The sequence below is a fragment of the Muntiacus reevesi genome, chromosome 11 (genome assembly GCF_963930625.1).
Source record: "Muntiacus reevesi chromosome 11, mMunRee1.1, whole genome shotgun sequence".
Classification (NCBI taxonomy): domain Eukaryota; kingdom Metazoa; phylum Chordata; class Mammalia; order Artiodactyla; family Cervidae; genus Muntiacus; species Muntiacus reevesi.
In genome coordinates, this window is record NC_089259.1 from 74,720,474 (window position 1) to 74,741,153 (window position 20,680).

At 39.7% G+C, this 20,680-nt stretch overlaps 1 protein-coding gene across 1 annotated transcript in view; it reads left to right on the forward strand.

Moving 5' to 3' along the window:
- ITGBL1 (integrin subunit beta like 1) overlaps positions 1 to 20,680 on the forward strand; it is a 215,464-nt gene that overhangs the window by 111,360 nt on the left and 83,424 nt on the right. The window contains exon 7 of the mRNA XM_065902065.1: positions 4,513 to 4,659. Coding sequence (XP_065758137.1) covers positions 4,513 to 4,659 — 147 coding nt within the window. The remainder of the gene's footprint in view (positions 1 to 4,512; positions 4,660 to 20,680) is intronic.

The window sequence follows — 20,680 nt, forward strand, 5'->3', positions numbered from 1 at the left end:
TTTTGATGCCTCTTGCTGCCAACTCCCCACCCTTGTGATGCAGTTCTGGCCGTGATCCTATTTACATGCCAACACTAGACACCGTCATTCTTCCCATGTCATGAATGTGTGTGTGTGTCTAAGGAGTGTTCGTAGGTCTTTGAAAGCAGTTCTCTAATGTACGTTCCATGTATTTAATATCTGCAATAAAACAATAACATTCGGTATCTTTCATCTCTATTTTGTTGATTCTCTTGTCTACAGACTTTAAAAGAATCTTTGTTAGAATCAATGAAATGAACTCCTGAAGACCAAATATATGTGTATACGTACATGCCTAGGTTTGACACATTAGCATTGAAACATGATGTTTCAGGTCAGGGTGGTAGAATTCGCTTCTTTTAGTTCTCTCATTTTAAAGATAAAGTGAGATGAAGCCCAGAAAGAGGAATCAGTGACTCATATAGATGGAGGACATGGATCTCCTAACTTCTTCACTTTTTCGTTTTTCTCTATATGTTTACGAAAGACCCTGATATAGTATGTTATGACAGTCTAAAGGATTTTCATAAGTAGATCTTATCATTTCTAAACTTATGAATCAAAAACAAGCATTTTCATCATCTTCATCTTTTCACTATAAAATTGAGAAAGAGAAATTGCATTTTCAAGTTTTGATTCTCTGTCTTTTCTGAAAAGCTAAATACCTGCTTCAGAATCTGGTATTGATACCTTGCATTTCTAACTGATTTCCTAAACCTACTGATGAAATACCATGAAGAATTTTAATGAAAAAGGTACAGTTTCATTTAGAATGGAATCCATAACTTATTTTTGGCTGCATGTGACTTTAAGTTATTGAAGAATATAAAATATAATTTTTACGACTGCGAAAGCATACTTTTGTTTATGTTTTCACTCGTCAAGTTAATCTCTGGTCAACATTTAGATTAGCAATACCACTGTCAATACTATTTTTCACCATGCTAGACTAGAGTTACATTTAAGCCTTTTCTGTATTACTTTTACACTTGCTTCTTGTGTGATCTTCATCGGGGTATTGGATTTAGGTATACCTACTTTTTTCCCCCAAACAATGAAACCTTCAAAAACATTCTGTATGCCACTATTTCATCATTTAAACCAGTTGCTGTATATCCACTGACTCTCAGGAATTACTTTCACTGTGAATGCTTTACTGAAGTCATTCATTTTTTCCATAACCCTTCTTTCCCCAGCTTGAACTTGTTCAGTGGATGTTGGCTTCTGGTGGCAAAGTGTGGAAGGCACAGCCGTGGATGATTTGAGGAGGCACGGGGGCCATCCTGAGCTAGGTGGTGTTCTCCCACTCTGATCCTTTCCTATTTAGAGGCCAGACCTTTCAGCCCAGGCCGGTCGCAGCAATGACAGTATCCCATCAGTTCTTCCCAGTGTGTTCACAATCGACCGCAGCTGTTTCTGAGAGCGCCTTTTGCTCGGATGAGGCAGGGGCTGGGGTCCAAGGCTGAGGCCAAGACCCAGAAGCTTAAGGATCATCACACATATAGTGAAAGTGAAGGCACATTTTCTATCTTCTTCCTGTTTTTGTTTGGAGTTGGTGATGCCTAGAGGTGACGCGTTAACTCAGAGTAGTAATCCTTGAGAAGGTCCGTGATGCTGCATTAAATGCACAGGAAATAGAGGTGAAGACCTTACGGGCCACGTTTCCCCTAGAGCTTGTAGAAGTGCACAGAAATAGCAAAGGGACAGAAGAGTGAAACTGCATAATATTAGGGGGAAAACACAGAGAGTAAGGACTAAGCGAGATAAGTAGAACATAAAGAGAAGAGAGTGAATATGAGGGCAACAAGGGGAAATTTGCAGAGATTTCTTTTAGGTCTGGTGCACCTGTACATCTTTTAAACATTTGTTAAAGCACCCACAATTAATCTGACTTCTTAAGATACTAACTAGACCAGATTTTAATTTCAAGAATCTCTATTAATACTGTCTGACCATCTTCACGAATTTGTTTTATGCCGCTGCAATTTTTTTTTTAATGTTGACATGTGAATGAACCTCAGACAGAGAGTAATGACTATTCTTTTTTAAAAAATGGTTATTTATTTTTAAATTACTTATTGATTGATTGATTGATCATTTATTTGAATTCACTGGGTCTTATTTGCGATGCATAGGATCTTCACAGTGGTGTGCGGTAGGATATTTAGTTGCAACATGTGGGATTTAGTTCCCTGACCAGGAATCCAACCTGGACCACTGCGTTGGGAGCGTGGAGTCCTAGCCACTGAACCACCAGGGACGTCCCTGTAATGGCTGCTCTCACGCCAACTATAGAACTTCAGAATATCCCCCCGCCAGTCCCCATCTTCCTCCACACAGGCTCTGACTTTATTCCACGTGCCAAGGGGTCAGGAATCTCACTGCCTGTGAATGCCGAGCACCTGCAGCAGCAGGTGGCCTTCTCCTGCCTACTTAGGAATTCCCTGGCCTCCTCACCTACGGGATGCTTTGTTCTAACTTCCACAACCATTTTAAACTTTCAAGAGGAAAGCTTTTCTTCCCCTCTTTCAATCTAGCTGTATTTTTTCAGTTTTATTGTTGAAGTGTCAGCTCGTCTTCCACAAACGGCAGCATGTTCTGTACTTTGTCCAGCATCCTCCCGGCACATTCAAGTGCCCTACAAATGATGCCACTTGTCTACTAGAGTTTCAAAGTCACTGGCTCTCAGAGAACAGCAGAATTGATTGTACTTTAAATGTTAAAGATTTTGTTTTAAAAGCTGTTTTTTATCTATGCATCGGCAATACAGCTCTGTGCAAATTTTGCTCTAAAAATTATATGAGGACAGGGAAGATGGGGAGGAACTTTGTAAGCTAGGATAAATGGCCAGAAGCTAGGCAACCCAATAACCTCAGAGATATAAGTGCTAATAAGTTAAATTTTTATAATAAAAATTCTTATGTTTGAAGGTCTAAATGATAATAGTCACATGTCATATGTATGTATCTATTAGTAATCAAAACATTTTCCTTTAAAATTATGAGCTCTAAAACAAAGTGTTAACATCAACAGCAATTTGTTCCATAGATTCTGTTACATAGTAGGTGCTCAATAAACTTGTTGAATGGAATTTAGTGTAAATGAGAGATTTGGGTTCCATCTCTCCTAATAGCTCATCCTACTTTGACATATGATTTTATGATTTATTCCATGAAGAAGCCAGTTTATAATGAAAAGCTTCCTGATAGACAGATGCTTCAAACTTGACAGATGGACATCTGCCCACAGACCTCTTGAGATGCTGATAAAACAGGCCAGTCTTCATTGAAGGCCAGTTTTCATACTCTGTGATACATATTAATATTAATGGACATGAGTTTGAGTAAGCGCTGGGAGTTGGTGATGGACAGGGAAGCCTGGCGTGCTACAGTCCATGGGGTCACAAAGAGTCGGACACAACTGAGTGACTGAACTGAACTGAATGCAAAATACAAAATAGCATGGATTTTTCATCCTTTAGCAACATACTTGATTTACTTAAGGAAAGTATGATTCCACTTCCTTTAAAATCCTTCATGCATTTTTGGAGAAATTATTGAAATCTACTTTACTTTGCATTTGTAATAATGAGTTTCCGAACAGTTATGAAGAGTTAGAAAAACTCAGCTTAAAAAAAAAAAAACTCAGCTAAGTTATTCATTCCTTTCTGTTTCTACTTGGTTAGATGTGTGGGCTCAAATGAATAAAAATAACAATAGTTCATTTTTATGTAGCATTTTAAGATACATTATATACTTCGTGATAAATGTGGATAGATAATGCGGTTTAAAATGAAGAACCTAAATGTCAAAGAGGCTGTCATTTGATGAGCTGTATTCTGTAGGGAGTAGGGTGAGGATTTGAACCTACATATATGATTGATAACCTGGTCTATTTTCTGCTACACCATATCACCACTTATCACAGTTTTTTGCAGGTTCTTTGTCCATGTGTAAAGAAACTAATTTCTTTCCTGACCTCTTTTGTGTGTATGAAATTAGTCTTCAAGGGTTGTGGGTAGTAAAAAGGTCATGAAAATAAAGTCTGGGAGACTCCAGGAGCTGAGACCCTGTTTCAAAAACAAATCGCTTTCCGTTTCCTGTGGCTCCCCTCCATGTGAATTAATCACTAGATCCATTAAACCCTCCATTTGGGCCCCAGCAGGCTAATTTAATCTCATGCACTTGGATTTTGATAGATTCAAGTTGATAGCCCTCTGAACCTGTGTGTCTGATCTGGAGCTGTTGCTTTTCTTTATCCTTCATGATCAATCAATATAGCTCGGGTATTTAAGAACATTGTTGGAAAATGGACTTTTCCCCTAATGTTTTCTGTGGGGCTGATGGAAATCCTGACTTCTTTATGACACTCACTGTTTGGAAACGAATTCTGACTTTAGTATATTTTTCTCATATACATGTGTATGTGTGTATATATAACACATTTTTACATATACTAATATACATATATACTCTTACTCTCATTGTGAAGGTCACGGGCAGTGTAACTGTGGAAGATGTGACTGCAAAGTAGGCTGGTTTGGGAAGAAGTGTGAACACCCACGTTCCTGCCCACTGTCAGCGGAGGAGAGCATCAGAAAGTGCCAAGGAAGTGCCACTCTGCCCTGCTCGGGAAGGGGTAAGTGAGGGTCTCAGGCCTTGCCACCCACCACCTCTAATCCTGTGAGTCGAGTGAATTCCGCTCACACGTATCATTTAAAAAGTAGCTGAGATTCCTGAATGCGGAAAATTTTGCCTTTTCAGAATAATGACTCCAGTATCCATGAGAGAAAATATGGAGAACTATAATCTATCTCTTTCTTCCTCTCTGACACACACACACACTCACACACACACACACACACTCACACACTCACACACACACACACACACTCACACACACACACACACTCACTCACACACACACTCACACACACACACACACACACTCACACGCACACACACTCACACACACACTCACACACACACACACACTCACACACACACACACTCACACACACACTCACTCACACACACACACACTCACACACACACACACTCACACACACACTCACACACACACACACACACACTCACACACACACACACACACACACTCACACACACACTCACACACACACACACACACACACTCACACACACACTCACTCAGTCAGTCTACTTTAGCTTTGAGATTTGTTCCATTTCCATCTAGTTCAATGCTGCATTAAAAGAAGACAAAAAAAGTTTGGATGTTTGCTCAGAGCTTTATCAATAAAACCATCTAATTGTCCACTGACATTTGTGAAACTTAATAACATCCTATTGAATTGTACTGTTGGCTTTTGAGGAAGCATCATGTAAACAGACCTTTGGAATAAGCTTTCCTCTTCTTGGACGGCATGTAGCCTCAGGTGTGTTCTTCGTACCAGATCAGTACACATCGGAGGAGAAGGAAGGATTCATCTAGGGGAAAGCTGGTTTCATTGTTTTTGATTTATCAAAATAAGAAATACAATTTCACCTCTCTTGCGAAAATGGCAAAGTTAATGTGAAATATGCTTTCAGAGGAACTGGTAATTGAAGTTATTATAAATTTTATTCATGAAAGAGGAAAAGGAGAAAGATTTCCCTTCCGTGAATGTTAAATCAGAACCATCACAGTATTGTAAAGGAATTAGCCTCCAATTAAATAAACTTAAAAAAATTAATTTTATGTTGCAGGGCTGTATTTTTTTTGAAAAATGAATTTTTGAGATAGAATTCAAATGTCATAAAATTTACACTTATGTCAAAGTGTACAACTTAGAGGGTTTTGTTTTGTTTTTTTTTTTTCTGTATTCATAGAATTCTCTGACCTTCACCACTGACTTGTTCCAGAACATTTTCATCACCACAAAGAGAAACTTGGTACCCCTTCCCAGTCACTCTCCCGTTTTCTCTCCACTCAGCCCCTGGAAATCATTCATCTTCTTCCTGTCTCCGCACTTTTGCCTGATCTGGATATCGCATCTGAACATGAAATGTGTTCTTCTGCTTCTGACTTTTCTCACTTAGCTTAATGTTTTCAGCATTATAATGTGTCACTACCTCATTTTATGGCTGCGTAATATTCATCTGTATGGATATACCACATTCGTTCATCCACTCATCTGTCAGTCAACATTTGACTTGTTTATACTTTTTGGCCATCATGAATACTGTTCTATGAATATTTATATACAACTTTTGTGCAGAGAATTTTTGTGTTTTTCATTACTCTTGGACGTCTGCCCATGAGTGGAATTGCTGTGTCATATGGAGTTCTGTGTTTAGGTTCTTGGTACCGTAACACTGGCTTTAAAGTGACTATGCTATTTTAGTTTTCCTTCAGAAGTGTATGGAGGTTCCAATTTCTCCACATCCCCACCGTTATTTATTATCATAGGTCATCTTTTCTCTACTATTATTTTTTTGAGGGGTGGGTAGAAAACCCTCCCAAGTCTCCAAGATTATTTGTAACATACTATTTTCCTATACTCTGATATTTATCTCTAATGATTATAAGAAAGAGGATAAAATATGGGTGGAAGGAGTGTTTAATTTCAGGAGCATCTCTGATTTGCCCCATCCTTCACCAATAACCCCAGACGGGAACCACTGTTACACCAGCATTAGTAAAATATGGTGATTCTAGTGCTTCAGCAAGCCTATTATGCTCTTAAAATAACAAAGACTAAAAAAATCAGTTTTTCTTGGACTATTGTTATTTATTTATTGCTAAGAATAGCAAGCTATATAATAGAAAAATAAGAAAAGCATATAAAATATCTTAAACATAGAAAATGACTTTAAGTGTGTGTATATATGTCTGTGTTATTTATATATATCTGCCAAGGTTTTCCATTTGTCTTGAATTTTTATATGATGTTAGCGCAAGAGAATTATTTATGGACTTCATATATCAATGTTTAATAAACTCTGACAAGCATATTTGTCTCCTACCTTTCTGAGGAGTCCTTATTTAGTTCCTATTTTTCAGGACTAGCATATACTTAAAGTTTATTATACCAAAAAGGTGTTAATATGTAGAGAATTACATTTTTTATTTTTTTTTTGTAATTTATTCAAGCCTTTTGATGCTCTTTACTGATTGTAAGCTTCTCAAGTTTCCTCTAGTTTCCTCACAGAGATATTGATGAGTGAAGTGGTTTTCCAAGGAACTGTAACAAAATGTAAGAATTTTGAGAATGAAGACCAAGGATTTTGACAGGCAGGCCAGCATTCAGACCAATGGTCAGAGACTGTTTTTCATAGGGCTACATCTGCAAACTCATGGGCACTGGAGGTTTTAAAGCAAATGGCCAAGATGGAAACTTCCAAAGGATTAGTTTTGCAGTTTATGAATGACAACTGCAGCTGTGGTTACATGAGTGAAGAAAGCAATTACAAGGCCCATCGGTTCTCCAGCCGGAGAGCCTCAGCAGCTCGCCAGCTGGGACCAAGGGAAAAAAAAAAAGCAATTCTCCTGGTAGAATTAAATTAGATTACTTGCTTGCGCCAGTGATGACTAAGTGTGATCATTATGTCTTAAAGGCAAGGGAATAATTTAGAGGATGTCTTAAATTCTTGGTTAATCCTGTGATTCCTTGATTTCTGTTCCTTCATGTATTTAGATGATTCTCCTGGAGTCAGTGTGGATATCCAGTGATTCATCCTAATTTCTGCTCCTGGGGTTGGGGGGTGGGGTGCAACTTTCTCGATTCTGCTATCAGTGTTCCACTCCAAACGCAGAAGAGTTGGATATGACTGAGCACACAGACACAGGTGATGTCTACGCATCAGTCTTCAACTCTTCTTGGTTAAAAATACACTTTTATTGTTATTGAGCTTCTCCTGGGTATGTGTCTGACTTTGGCCAGAAAACATGAGCAAAAGGGATGTTGTCAGTTCGGAGCAGAGGATGCAGGGGCAGTGAGAGATGTCATGGTGTCGTGTTCCCTGGCGTGGAGATTTGCAGGGTTTGAGATGGTGGCTGATCATTAGTCTGGGTCTCTAAATAAGGAGATGCCTGCTGACCCACCAAAGGTCTGTAACACAAGTGAGAGACAAACCTTTGTTGTTTCAAGTGGCTGAGACATCGGGGTTGTTTGCTATGGCCGCAGAAGTCCTGATCATACTCTCTTCTGCGTGCAGAATTAGGGAATGCAGCCAAAGCAACACAAACAAGCTAGCAAATGCAACAAAAATCGCACTTTGATCCAAAGAGATGAGTATAAAAAGTTGCGGTTTATTACTGTATATATATTGAATATATCATATCAGTATGAGTATCTAAATCAGCATAAATAGGGACTTCACTGGCAGTCCAGTGGTTAGAAATCTGTGCTTCCTCTGCAAGGGACATGGGTTCAATCTCTGGTTGGGGAACTAAGACCCCATATGTTCCATGGTATGGCAAAATCAAACATAAATATATGTATATTTTATAAGTGATACATTTATATTATTCTGTTAATATCAATAGCATTTATGGGCACAATAAAATGCTAAGAGCATTGAATGCATTACCTTTTTTAATATTTCCAAAACACAGTGAGGTAGGAAGAAGTATAATTCTTCCACTTTTCACAAAAGAAGAAACTGGAACAATCTGTCATCTTACCTAGTAGGTGCAGGAGGTACAAGTTTTCATAGAAATTTAAATCCAGGCCCTTTGATGCAAGAGCTGTCATTTAAGATAATTTACTAACATTCTAATTTGTTAATGTGTTCTTATAACAATCTTATGAACAACTTGCAGTGAATACATTTTCTTGTTATAAATATTCTTCTGCAAAATTATTGATATGGCTGCATAGCATTCCATAATATGGTTGTATCCGTAGCAAAACAATTTAATCAACCCTCTTTTATTAGAAATCTAAATTGTCTCTTATTTTATTCAAGTGATAAATGTCATACTTTATACTCTTATAGCAGAATATTTGCATAAACCCTAAGTGTTATTCCTAGCTGTGGATTTGTTGTTGTTCAGTGGCTCAGTCATGTCTGACTCTTTGCAACCCCATGGGCAGCAGCAGGCCAGACCCCTCTGTCATCCACTATCTCCCAGAGCTTGCTCAAACTCATGTCCACTGAGCCCATGGTGCTGCTGCCCCCTTCTCCTTTTGCCTTCAGTCTTCCCCAGATTCAGGGTCTTTTCCAGTAAGTTGGCTCTTCACATCAGGTGGCCAAAATATTGGCGTTTCAGCTTCAGCATCATTCCTTTCAATATATATTCCGAGTTGATTTCCTTTAGGACTGACCGTTTTGATCTCCTTGCTGGCCAAGGGACTCTCAGGAGTCTTCTCCAGCATCACAATAAAAAAGCAGCAGTTCTTCGGCTCTCAGCCTTTATGGTCCAACTCTCACATCCATCCATACACAACTATTGAAAAACCATAGCTTTGACTATATGGACCTTTGTCAGCAAAGTGATTTCTCTGCTTTTCAATATGCTGTCTAAGTTTGTCATAGCTTTCCTTCCAAGGAGCAAGCATTTTTAACTTCATGGCTCCAGTCACTGTCTGCAGTGGTTTTGGAGCCCAAGAAAATAAAATAGGTCACTGGTTCCACTTTTTCCCCTTCTATTTGCCTTGAAGTGATGGGACTGGATGCCATGATCTTCGTTTTTCAAATGTTGAGTTTCAAGCCAGCTTTTCACTTTCCTCTTTCACCATTTTCAAGGGACTCTAGTTCCTCTTCACTTTCTGCCATTAGAGTGGTTTCATCTGCATGTCTGAGGTTGTTAATATTTCTCTCAGCAGTCTTGATTCCAGCTTGTGATTCATCTAGCGCAGCATTTCTCATGATGTTCTTTGTATATAAGTTAAATAAGCAGAGTGACAATTTATAGTCTTGTCTTACTCCTTTCCTGATTTGGAACCAGTCCATTGTTTCATGTCTGGTTCTACCTGTTGCTTCTTGATCGACATATACAGGTTTCTCAGGAGACAGGTCAGGTGGTCTGGTATTTCCATATCTTTAAGAGTTTTCCACAGTATGTTGTGATCAACATAGTCAAAGGCTTTAGCATAGTCATTGAAGAAGAAGTAGATATTTTTCTAGAAGTTTCTTGCTTTCTCCATGTTCCAAGCAGTGCTGGCAATTTGATCTCTGATTCCTCTGCCTTTTCAAAAGCCAGCTTGTACATCTGGAAGTTCTTGGTTCACAGTACTACTGAAGCTTAGCTTGAAGGATTTTGAGCTTAACCTTGCTAGCATGTGAAATGAGTGCATTTGTATGATCGTTTGAACATTCCTTGGTATTGCCCATCTTTGAGACTGGAATGAATACTGACCTTTTCCAATCCTTTTCCAGTCCTGCTGAGTTTTCCAAATTTGCTGACATATTGAGTGCAGCACTTTAACAGCATCATCTTTTAGGATTTAAAATAGCTCAGCTGGAGTTCCATCACCTCCACTAGCTTTGTTCATAGTAAGGCTTCCTCAGACCCACTTGGCTTCACACTCCAGGATGCCCAACTCTAGGTGCATAGCCATACCATTGTGATTCCAGGTCATTAATACCTTTTTAAATATAGTTTTTCTGTGTATTCTTGCCACCTCTTCTTAATCTCTTCTGCTTGCTTTCCTTGTGGTTCAGCTGGTAAAGAATCCACCTGAAATGTGGGCGACCTGGGTTTGATCCCTGGGTTGGGAAGATCCCCTGGGGAAGGGAACAGCTACCCACTCCAGTGTTCTGGCCTGGAGAATTCCATGGACTATACAGTCCATGGGGTCGCAAAGAGTTGGACGTGACTGAGCAACTTTCATTTTCACTTTTTCCATTAGGTCCTTACCATTTCTGACCTTTGTCATTCCCATTCTTGCATGAAATATTCCCTTGAAACCTCCAGTTTTCTTGAAGAGAGCTCTAGTCTTTCCCATTCTATTGTTTTCCTCCATTTCTTTGCACTGTTCTTTTAAGATGGCCTTCTTATCTCCCCTTCCTGTTCTTTGGAACTCACTTGGGTGTATCTTTCCCTTTTCCCCTAGCCTTTTGCTTCTCTTCTTCCTCATCTTTCTGTAAGGCCTCCTCAGACAACCACTTTGCCTTCTTGCGTTTCTTTTTCTTGGGGGTGGTTTTGGTCACTGACCCCTGTACAGTGTTATAGATCTCTGTCCATAGTTCTTCAGGCACTCTATCAGGCACTCTTGAATCTATTCATCACTTCCACTTTTTAATCATAAGGTATTTGATTTAGGTCATGCCTGAAAGGTCTAGTGATTTTTCCTACTTTTTTCAATTTAAGCCTGAATTTTGCAGTAAGGAGCTCATGATTGGAGCCACAGTCAACTCTAGGTCTTACTTTTTCTGAATGTATAGAACTTCTCCATCATCAACTGCGAAGAATACAGTCAGTCTAATTTTTACATCGCCCATCTACTGATGTCCATGTGTAGAGTCGTCTCCTGGGTTGTTGGAAAAAGATGTGTGTTATGACCGCCATGTTCTCTTGGCAGAACTGTATTAGCCTTTGCCCTGTTTCATTTTGTACTCTAAGGTCCAAACTTGCCTGTCATGCTGAGTATCTCTTGACTTCCTACTTTTGCATTCCAATCCCCTATGATGCAAAGTACATCTTTTGAAACAAACCAAGATCATTCTGTAATTTTTGAAATTGCACCCAAGTACTGCATTTCAGACTCTTGTTGACTATGAGGACTATTCCATTTCTTTTAAGGGATTCTTGCCCACAGTAGTAAATAGAATGGTCATCTGAATCAAATTTGCCCATTCCTGTCCATTTTAGCTCACTAATTCCTAAGATGTCAATGTTCAATCTTGCCATCTCCTTGATCACATCCAATTTACCTTGATTAATGGACCTAACATTCCAGATTCTTAGGCAATACCATTCTTTATAGATAGAACTTTGCTTTTACCACCAGACATATACACAACTGAGTGCTGCTTCTGCTTTGGCCCAGCCTGTTCATTCTTTCTGGAGCTATTATTGCCTTCTGCTCTTCCGCAGTAGCATATTGGACACCTTCTGGCCTGGAGGGCTTATCTTCTGGTGCCTTATCTTTTGCTTTTTCATACTGTTCCTGGGATTCTCGAGGCAAGAATACTGGAGTGGGTTCCATTTCATCCTCCAGTGGACTCTAGAAGTTGTCACTATGACCGGTCCATCTTGGGTGACCCTGCGTGGCGTGACTCAAAGATTCCTTGAATTATGCAGGCCACTTTGTCATGACAAGGCTGTGATCCACGAAGGAGTGGATGTGGATTGAAAACATTTAAATGGATAAAAATATATTATAACTTCTTAATAAACTTTCCCAAGCAATTTATAATCTCTAGAGTAATTGTATCAGGAGTGGAAGAGGGTTTCCCTCTGCCTACCAGTAGTGACAATTTAAATAATTAGTTCGCTTTCCTTGGTTTATTTTGTTTGTGTTTAAAGTTTTACTGTTTATCAAACTCCTTTTATTGACTTCTATAATCATGAAAACAAATGATTTATCTGCAGGCATTAATATTCAGAAGCTTGTGTTTGCAGTATTTGCCTTCTTTGATCATCATTTGTCCTTGTGTCTAAGTCATCGTTTTGTTTGGTACTGAAGTCCCATGAGCTTTTGTTGTCTGTCCTCTGTACCCTTTAGTTCTCTTTCATCAGACTTGTTCTAGGAGATATTGCATATGTTTTGGCCCTTAACACACATACCCATACACCCCCACGAGGGGAGGTGTGAGGTGGGAGAAGAATGACAAATTATTTAATATTGTAGCTTCTAGAAAATAGGAACCATGTCCTCATTTTTATCAATTAGTATGCCTTAATTAATGAATTAAGCAAGTTGGTTCAGTTTCCTCACCTAGGAATGTAATTTGAAAGAAGGATAGCATGCCAAATTTGCACCATCTGGAGATTTTTCAATTTAAGCTATCATTTATCTCTTCTTTTTATTGGCAAAGCACACCTCTTCTTGCTTTGATCAACCAGAGAAGCTTTTTGTGATGCATGCATTTTTTTTAACCTGTGTTTTTTACTCTACATAGTTTTTTTTGTAGCTGTCATTTTTCTTATTTATATATAGAGAGATACAATTGTCATTTGAAATAGAAAAAAATTTTTAAGTTGTAAGTCCTCTAAAAAATTATTGTTAATTTTTGTGGGTAGGAGGGTCTTTTAATTTTTTAATACAATTTTTATCAGCTTTATTGAGATATTGAATAAAAAAACAAAAAATTGCACATATTTAATGTGTATAATTTGATTAATTTGGATGTGTGCATATACCTGTGATGCCATCAGCACAGTCAAGGTGATAAACATGTCCTTTAAATGCCCCTGTGTCCTTTTCCTCCGTGTGTGTACGCAGGAATGCTTAGCACAAGCAAATACTGACTATCTAACATAGTCAAACTAACAGAAGCGGACAATAGAATGGTGACCGCCAGTGGAGTGGGGAGGAGGAAATGGGGGGGGGGGTTTCAGTGGGTTTAAGTTTTATTTATACAAGGTAAATATGGTCTGGAGATCTCCTATACAATGTAGAGTGGATAGCTAACAATTTTAACTTTTTTGTGTGGTTTTGTGAACTGAAAAACATTGTTAAGAGGATAGCTCTCCAAACATTTTAAGTACTGCACCACCAAGTGTGATTTTGACTGTATTTTTAAAATTCCCAGAGGCCTAATTAGATATCTTATTGTAAGTGAAGTGGGAAATGTATAGACAAGAGAACCCAGTATTTCCTTTGAGCAGTACTTTGAGTACACTTTGTCAACAAAGGTCTGTATAGTCAAAGCTGTGGTTTTTCCAGTAGTTATGTATGGATGTGAGATTTGGATCATAAAGACGGCTGAGGGCCGAAAAACCAATGCTTCCAAATTGTGGTGCTGGAGAAGACTCTTGCAAGTCCCTTGGATAACAAGGACTGTTATCCAATCAATCCTAAAGGAAATCAACCCTGAATGTTCATTGGCAGGACTGATGCTGAAGTTGAAACTCCAATACTTTGGTCACCTGCTGCAAAGAGCCGACTTACTGGAAAAGGCCCTGATTCCAGGAAAGACTGAAGGCAAAAGGAGAAGGGGGCAGCAGGAATGAAATGGTTGGAGAGGAACAAGATGACAGAGGAGTCGGTGGACATGGAGGACATCTCTCTCCATGAATACATCAGGCATACACCTTCAGACACAGAAGTGGTTTCAGAACACCAGCTGAGAGCGGGCAGCAGTACCTGACCACAGGAAAAGAGTATATAGAACCACACAAAACTCGGTAGGACCAAAGAACCAGGGGAGAAACAGGAGTGTTAGTAGGACCGGACCTGCCCTCGGCAGGTGGGGGCACTGGAGCAGGGGTCCGATCCCCACGTCGGCGCCATTCTTTGGATCAGAGGAGATGGTTAGATAGCATCACTGGCGCAAGGGACGTGAATTTGAGCAGACTCCGGAAGTTAGTGGAGGACAGGGAATCCTGGTGTGCTGCAGTCCATGGGGCCGAAAAGAGTTGGACATGACTTAGGGACTTAACAACAACAACTTTGAGAAGGAGAGTGGGATTCAGATTTACTCTCTACTAAGTATTCAGTTTGATTCATCCCCTGCGTCTTTCAGAGCTTGAGAACCCTGGAACAGTCATGCACTGAATTATGACCTTTCAGACACAGTTGCTGAGCTCCCCAGCCAAAGAAGACATAGAAATGATCCTGTAAAATAAGCTTCTTTACTCTTCCTTTTTCAGAAGGAATCATCGTACTTTCAGTGATGCACCAAATGGGGATAATATCAGTGACTTGGGAAATCATGCCAGAAGCAGAAGTCTATATTTTGTCGTATTATAGACATTAAATGATGAGACATCAGTCTTTGGGTCCCCAGGGTGTCTCCCAGGATCTCTGAGCACACCTTAAATTTTCAGTGTCTCTTTTATGGCTTTTATGTGTGCTCTAAAATAATGGAATGACCCAGAATAGAAAAATAATATCTAGGAAGAGAAAAAGCCTGTTTATTATTTGCTTCCTTTGTACTCAGAAAATACTTATTAGAATGTCTTAAACTGTATATGTGTTCCACATTTCACAAAACCTCAGCAATGTAAATGCTATTTATTATGACCTGTTAGGGCTTCCAGGGTGGCACAGTGGTAAAGAATCCAGGATGCTGATGCAGGAGACGCAAGAGACACAGGTTCGATCCCTGGGTCGGGAAGATCCCCTAGAAAAGGAAATGGCAACCCACTCCAGTATTCTTGCCGGGGAAATCCCATAGACAGAGAAGCCTGGAGGGCTACAGTCCGGGGGGGGGGGGGTCACAAAGAGTTGGATCTGACTGTATGCACATGCACACACACATACAACTTATTTAAAAAATAATATGGAGAGAAAAAGATTTGGACTGTGGGAGAACTAAATATAGTGCCTCCATCATTCTTCGTGGTTTCATGATGTGTTGGGACATTTTCTACCTTCATGAGGAAACCAAAAGTGCAGGTGCCTTATGCACCTGCAGACTGGTGTTTTTCTGGACAGTCCATATTAAATCTGATATTTAATCTCTCAATCCTATGAAGAATCAGCGTTTACTAAACTTCAGGCATAATTTGTGTACATTGAAGGGAATTGCTAAATATAATGGAAGGAAGCCAAGAAAAGAAGATCCCAGGTAAGATGACTTGGTAGGAATTCTCCTTTCCAGCAGGCAAATAGTTATCTCTGTTTCCCTTGTTTATTTCATCCTGCCTTTCCTCTTGCTATTTTAATATTCAGCAGAGCAGAAAGGAAAAGAAATTCAGAAGCTGAATTTCATAATTTTGTCTAATCTTTTAAGAAAAGATGGCACAAAGTAACTCAATGGAAAATAATAAATATAGTATTTTTTTTTTTTTTTGGATAACCTGAGGATTTTCTGATCCATAGCCCAGAGAAGTGTATCACTCCCCAGAAAGAGTGAATATTTTTTGTATGTGTGTTCCAGTCAGCGATCTTGCTTAAATGGTTTGTCTCCAGCAACAGAACATTTTGTGTCAAAGATAGAAATTGATCCAAATAAATGGACAATTTTTATTACATTTTGCATAACTTTTATGCAGTAAATTGAAAACTGGCGAAATTTTCTGGCTAAGGAAAGTTCTCAGTAAAGACTGCAACAAATATTGTCAAAATCTATTTGAAATTAAAATAGGATATTGGACATGAATTCAATCCCGATTTCTTTAAGTGACCTTAAAATGAAATGTGTGGCAACTATGACAATTTTGTTATGGTAATTATTTATTTCTATTAAAACATTAAGCCCACTGTGTAGGATATAGTGTGGGGCTCTAGTGGTTATTTACCTGATTTTATTCAATATAAACAAGCAAATCAGATACATTTAGTGGGGAACAGTCTCTTCTGATTATCAGCAGTAATCTTCACAGAACTACACATTCTATACACTTTCTTTTTAATAGAAAAATCAATGAGGCAGAGTATCATTATTATGTCTAGGTTTTAGGGTCATGTAGATGATCAAAGCTCTATAATTCTTTTCTTGGATACATAAGATGTCATTAAAAATTATATGGCTTGTCATTGTGTTAAATTTTCATGATGAATATATATGCACATATTATATTGTTCAGTTGCTCAGTCGTGTGACTCTTTGCAACCCCATGGACTGCAGCACACCAGGTTTCCCTGTTTTTCTCCATCTCCTGGGGCTTACTCAAACTCATGTCCGTTGAGTTGTTGATGCCATCCAACCATCTCATCCTCTTCTCCTCCTGCCTTCAATCTTTCCCAGCATCAGGGCCTTCTCCAATGTGTTGTCTCTTTGCATACAAATATTATATTCAATAGAAAGTAGTATGTTCAATGTGTAATCATACTAGAGCATATTGACATCTTATGTATCATATTTTCATTAGCGATGTTGCTTGTTAAATTTAATAAATCTAGTATTGATGGATCATTTTACCAGGTATAGGGCTTCCCCCCCGATGGCTCAGTGGTAAAGAATCACCTGCAGTGAAGGAGATGCAGGTTTGATCCTCAGGTAGGGATGATTCCCTGAAGGAGGAAATGGCAACCCACTCCAGTATTCTTGCCTGGAGAATCCCATAGTCAGAGGAGCTGGTGGGTTTCAGTCCATGAGGTCGGAAAGGGTTGGACATGACTGAGCACATGCACTCTTATATGTTGTCATAGAAATGCTAGGTTAACCTTGCTCAGTGCCTACTGCAATGCATCCTTGCTAAAATACTAAGTTAAGTGTAACTAAAGTGACCAAGATATAACCTTCTTATACATGAGGCAAGTATGTTAGCATCCTTTCATGAGGTTTTCTTCCTCTTTTCTTTGCCTTCCATCATGTTTACTTATCTAATGGAGTAGGAGAAGACACAGTTCTACAGTGACTGTTTTACTAAGAGTCATTCATATTAGCAAAGCAGTGAAATGACAACAGTTTAGTGGTTGGATTGGTATTTTGAGGGTCTCATTATCTCTACCGGGTATATGTACATATACCCGCCTGTTTTAAATGGTCAAAGGACACAGTATTGCAGTGAGGCAGGGAAGTGTTATTTGTTTGGGCTGAAAGACTCTACACTGCATCTGGGTTCTGCCAGTGGACAGCTATATGATCCAGCAAGTCACTGGGGCTACCTTACTGGTGACTTCGAACTTCACTTTTTCAGGCTGTTTTTCCTCTCCTTCACTTCTCTCTGCAGCAAGTGCGCTTGAGTCTGTTCTGACTCATTTGGATCCTTAGATTCCACTTGCTCTCATGGGTCCCATGGGTTTCATTTATGACTCACCTTCTTCACAGACTTTCTCTGGTTTTGCATCGCTAACCTGACAGCTGAGGACTCTTCAGAAGAATCAGGTGACTCGCTATGCTGTTTTCTAGACTCTGCTTTCTCCCAAGTGACTGCTTTGGGTACAGACTCATATATTCTTCAGTTAAGACATCCTTTCATTTGGACTGTAACAGTTAAGATGGATGAGATTTTGGTTTTTCATAAATATTTATTTCTCATGTGATGGCCTTTTATTTGGATGAAGGAAGAAAGACAAGGTTCTTTGGCTTCCTATTTAACTCTCTAAGTAATCTTGGCCTCTTTGCTGCTCAAAATATCCATGCCATGTGGATGTTGTAAATAGTACCAAATGGTCTGGCATAGCACTGTCATGAGCTGTTTAAAGTTTGAATGGTCCCAAGAATGAAACTGCAGATATTTGAGATCATATGTAATGTTCTTTACAAGGACATCAAATCATTTTCCAGCATTTCTTTGTCTGGAGTTTTTCCTGTGGTCCTATATTGCACAATAGTTAACTGAAGGAACTTAAAAGAAATGTAAAAAAAATTGTCAGCAGATAACAGAGTCTACAGTGACTAGAAAGTTCTTTTACACAGCTTCACTTGATGAATTTGCTAGAAGTCTGCATATCATGAATTATATTGAACTATAGCCACAATATGCCAGCAAATTTGGAAAATTCAGCATTGGCCACAGGACTAGAAAAGGTCAGTTTTCATTCCAATCCCAAAGTAAGGCAATGCCAAGGAATGTTCAAACTACCACACAATTGTACTTATCTCACATACTAGCAAAGTAATGCTGAAAATTCCCAAGCTAGGCTTCAACAGTACATGAACTAAGAACTTCCAGATGTTCAATCTGGATTTAGAAAAGGCAGAGGAACCAGTGATCAAATTGCCAACATCCGTTTCAGCATAGAAAAAGCAGGAGAATTTCAGAAAAACACCTACTTCTGCTTCATCGACTACCCCAAAGCCTTTAACTGTGTAGATCAAAACAAGCTGTGGAAAATTCTTAAAAAGATGGGAATACCAGACCACCCTACCTGCCTCCTGAGAAATCTGTATGCAGGTCAAGAAGCAGCAGTTAGAACCAGACATAGAACAATGGACTGGTTCCAAATTTAGAAAGGTGTACGTCAAGGCTGTATATTGTCACCTTGCTTATTTAACTTATATGCAGAGTACATCATGTGAAATGCTGGACTGGATGAAGCACAAGCTGGAATCAAGATTGTCGGCAGAAATATCAATAATCTCAGGTAGGCAGATGACTATACCCTTATGGCAGAAAGCAAAGAGGAACTAAAGAACCTTTTGATGAAAGTGAAAGAGGAGAGTGAAAAAGCTGGTTTAAAACTCAACATTCAAAAAACTAAGATCATGGCATCCGGTCCCATCACTTCATGGCAAATAGTTGGGAAACAATGGAAACAGTGAGAGACTTTATTTTCTTAGGGTCCAAAATCACTGCAGATGCTGACTGCAGCCATGAAATTAAAAGACACTTGCTCCTTGGAAGAAAAGCTATGACAAATCTAGACAACATATTAAAAAGCAGGGGCATTACTTTACCAACAAAGGTCAGTATGGTCAAAGCTATGGTTTGTCCAGTTACTTGCGGATGTGAGAGTCGGACTATAAAGAAAGCTGAGCCTTGAGGAATTAATGCTTTTGAACTGTGGTGTTAGAGAAGACTCTTGAGAGTCCCTTGGACTGCAAGGACTGCAATCAATCCTAAAGGAAATTGACCCTGAATATTCATTAGAAGGACTGATGCTGAAGCTGAAACTCCAATACTTTGGCCACCTGATGCAAAGAGCTGACTCATTTGAAAAGACCCTGATGCTGGGAAAGATTAAAGGCAGGAGGAGAAGGGGGTGACAGAGGATGAGATGGTTGGATGGCATCACTGACCCGATGGACATGAGTTTGAGCAAGCTCTGGGAGTTGGTAATGAGTGGGGAAGCCTGGTGTGCTGCAGTTTATGGGGTCGCAAAGAGTCAGACGTGACTGAGCAACTGAATGGAAGTGATAGTCTCAATGGGCTTTCCTAGTGGCTCAGATGGTAAAGGATCTGCCTGCAGTGCAGGAGACCCAGGTTCAATTCCTGGATCGGGAAGATCCCTTGGAGAAGGAAATGGTTACCCACTTCAGTATTCTTGTCTGGAGAAGTCCATGGACAGAGGAGCCTGATGACAGGCTACCGTCTGTGAGTCACAGAGTCGGACACGACGGAGCGACTGACTCTTTCAGTGTCATTGTCACAATAGCGAGATGATGGCAGAACTTTCACACTTGAGTGTAGTTTACTGTAATTATAAAGAGCCAAAACCCAAGGAGTGTAATTCATGCGCGACTCTAAATCCACTATTCTAGATGATTCTGTTACATAAAGAGAAACCCAGAAGGACTATAGTGGAGGAGAGCCCTGGGTGTGGTTGGAGGCCTAAAGTCTTGTGGCTGCACGAAGGCTTGACAGGGCTGGAACCTATGGACATTATCTAACCCTTTCCCAAGTGTCCCTCCCATTACTTGTGTGATCCCTGGGAAAACCCTTGACAGGCATCAGCCTCCTGTTTGGGTCGAGATGCTCACACACGGTGGTCCAGTGCCATGCTTCCTCTCAGCATCTGTAGCCTCATCCCATCAGCCACTTTCCGATCCTGGGGCCGTGTGCCTCTGCGGGGACAGGAATTCCAGACATGGCCACATGGCCCAAGAGAACCTCACAGCGCGCTTGTGCTCGTCCCAGTCATTCTTTGTGTGGCCCCGGGAAGTTTCGTTTTACTTTACAGACTGTGTCAGTTTTATCTCTGTATTTTAATGGCTGCTTCCTCTAAAATGTTGTGAGGGATGATCAAGTTGGCGCA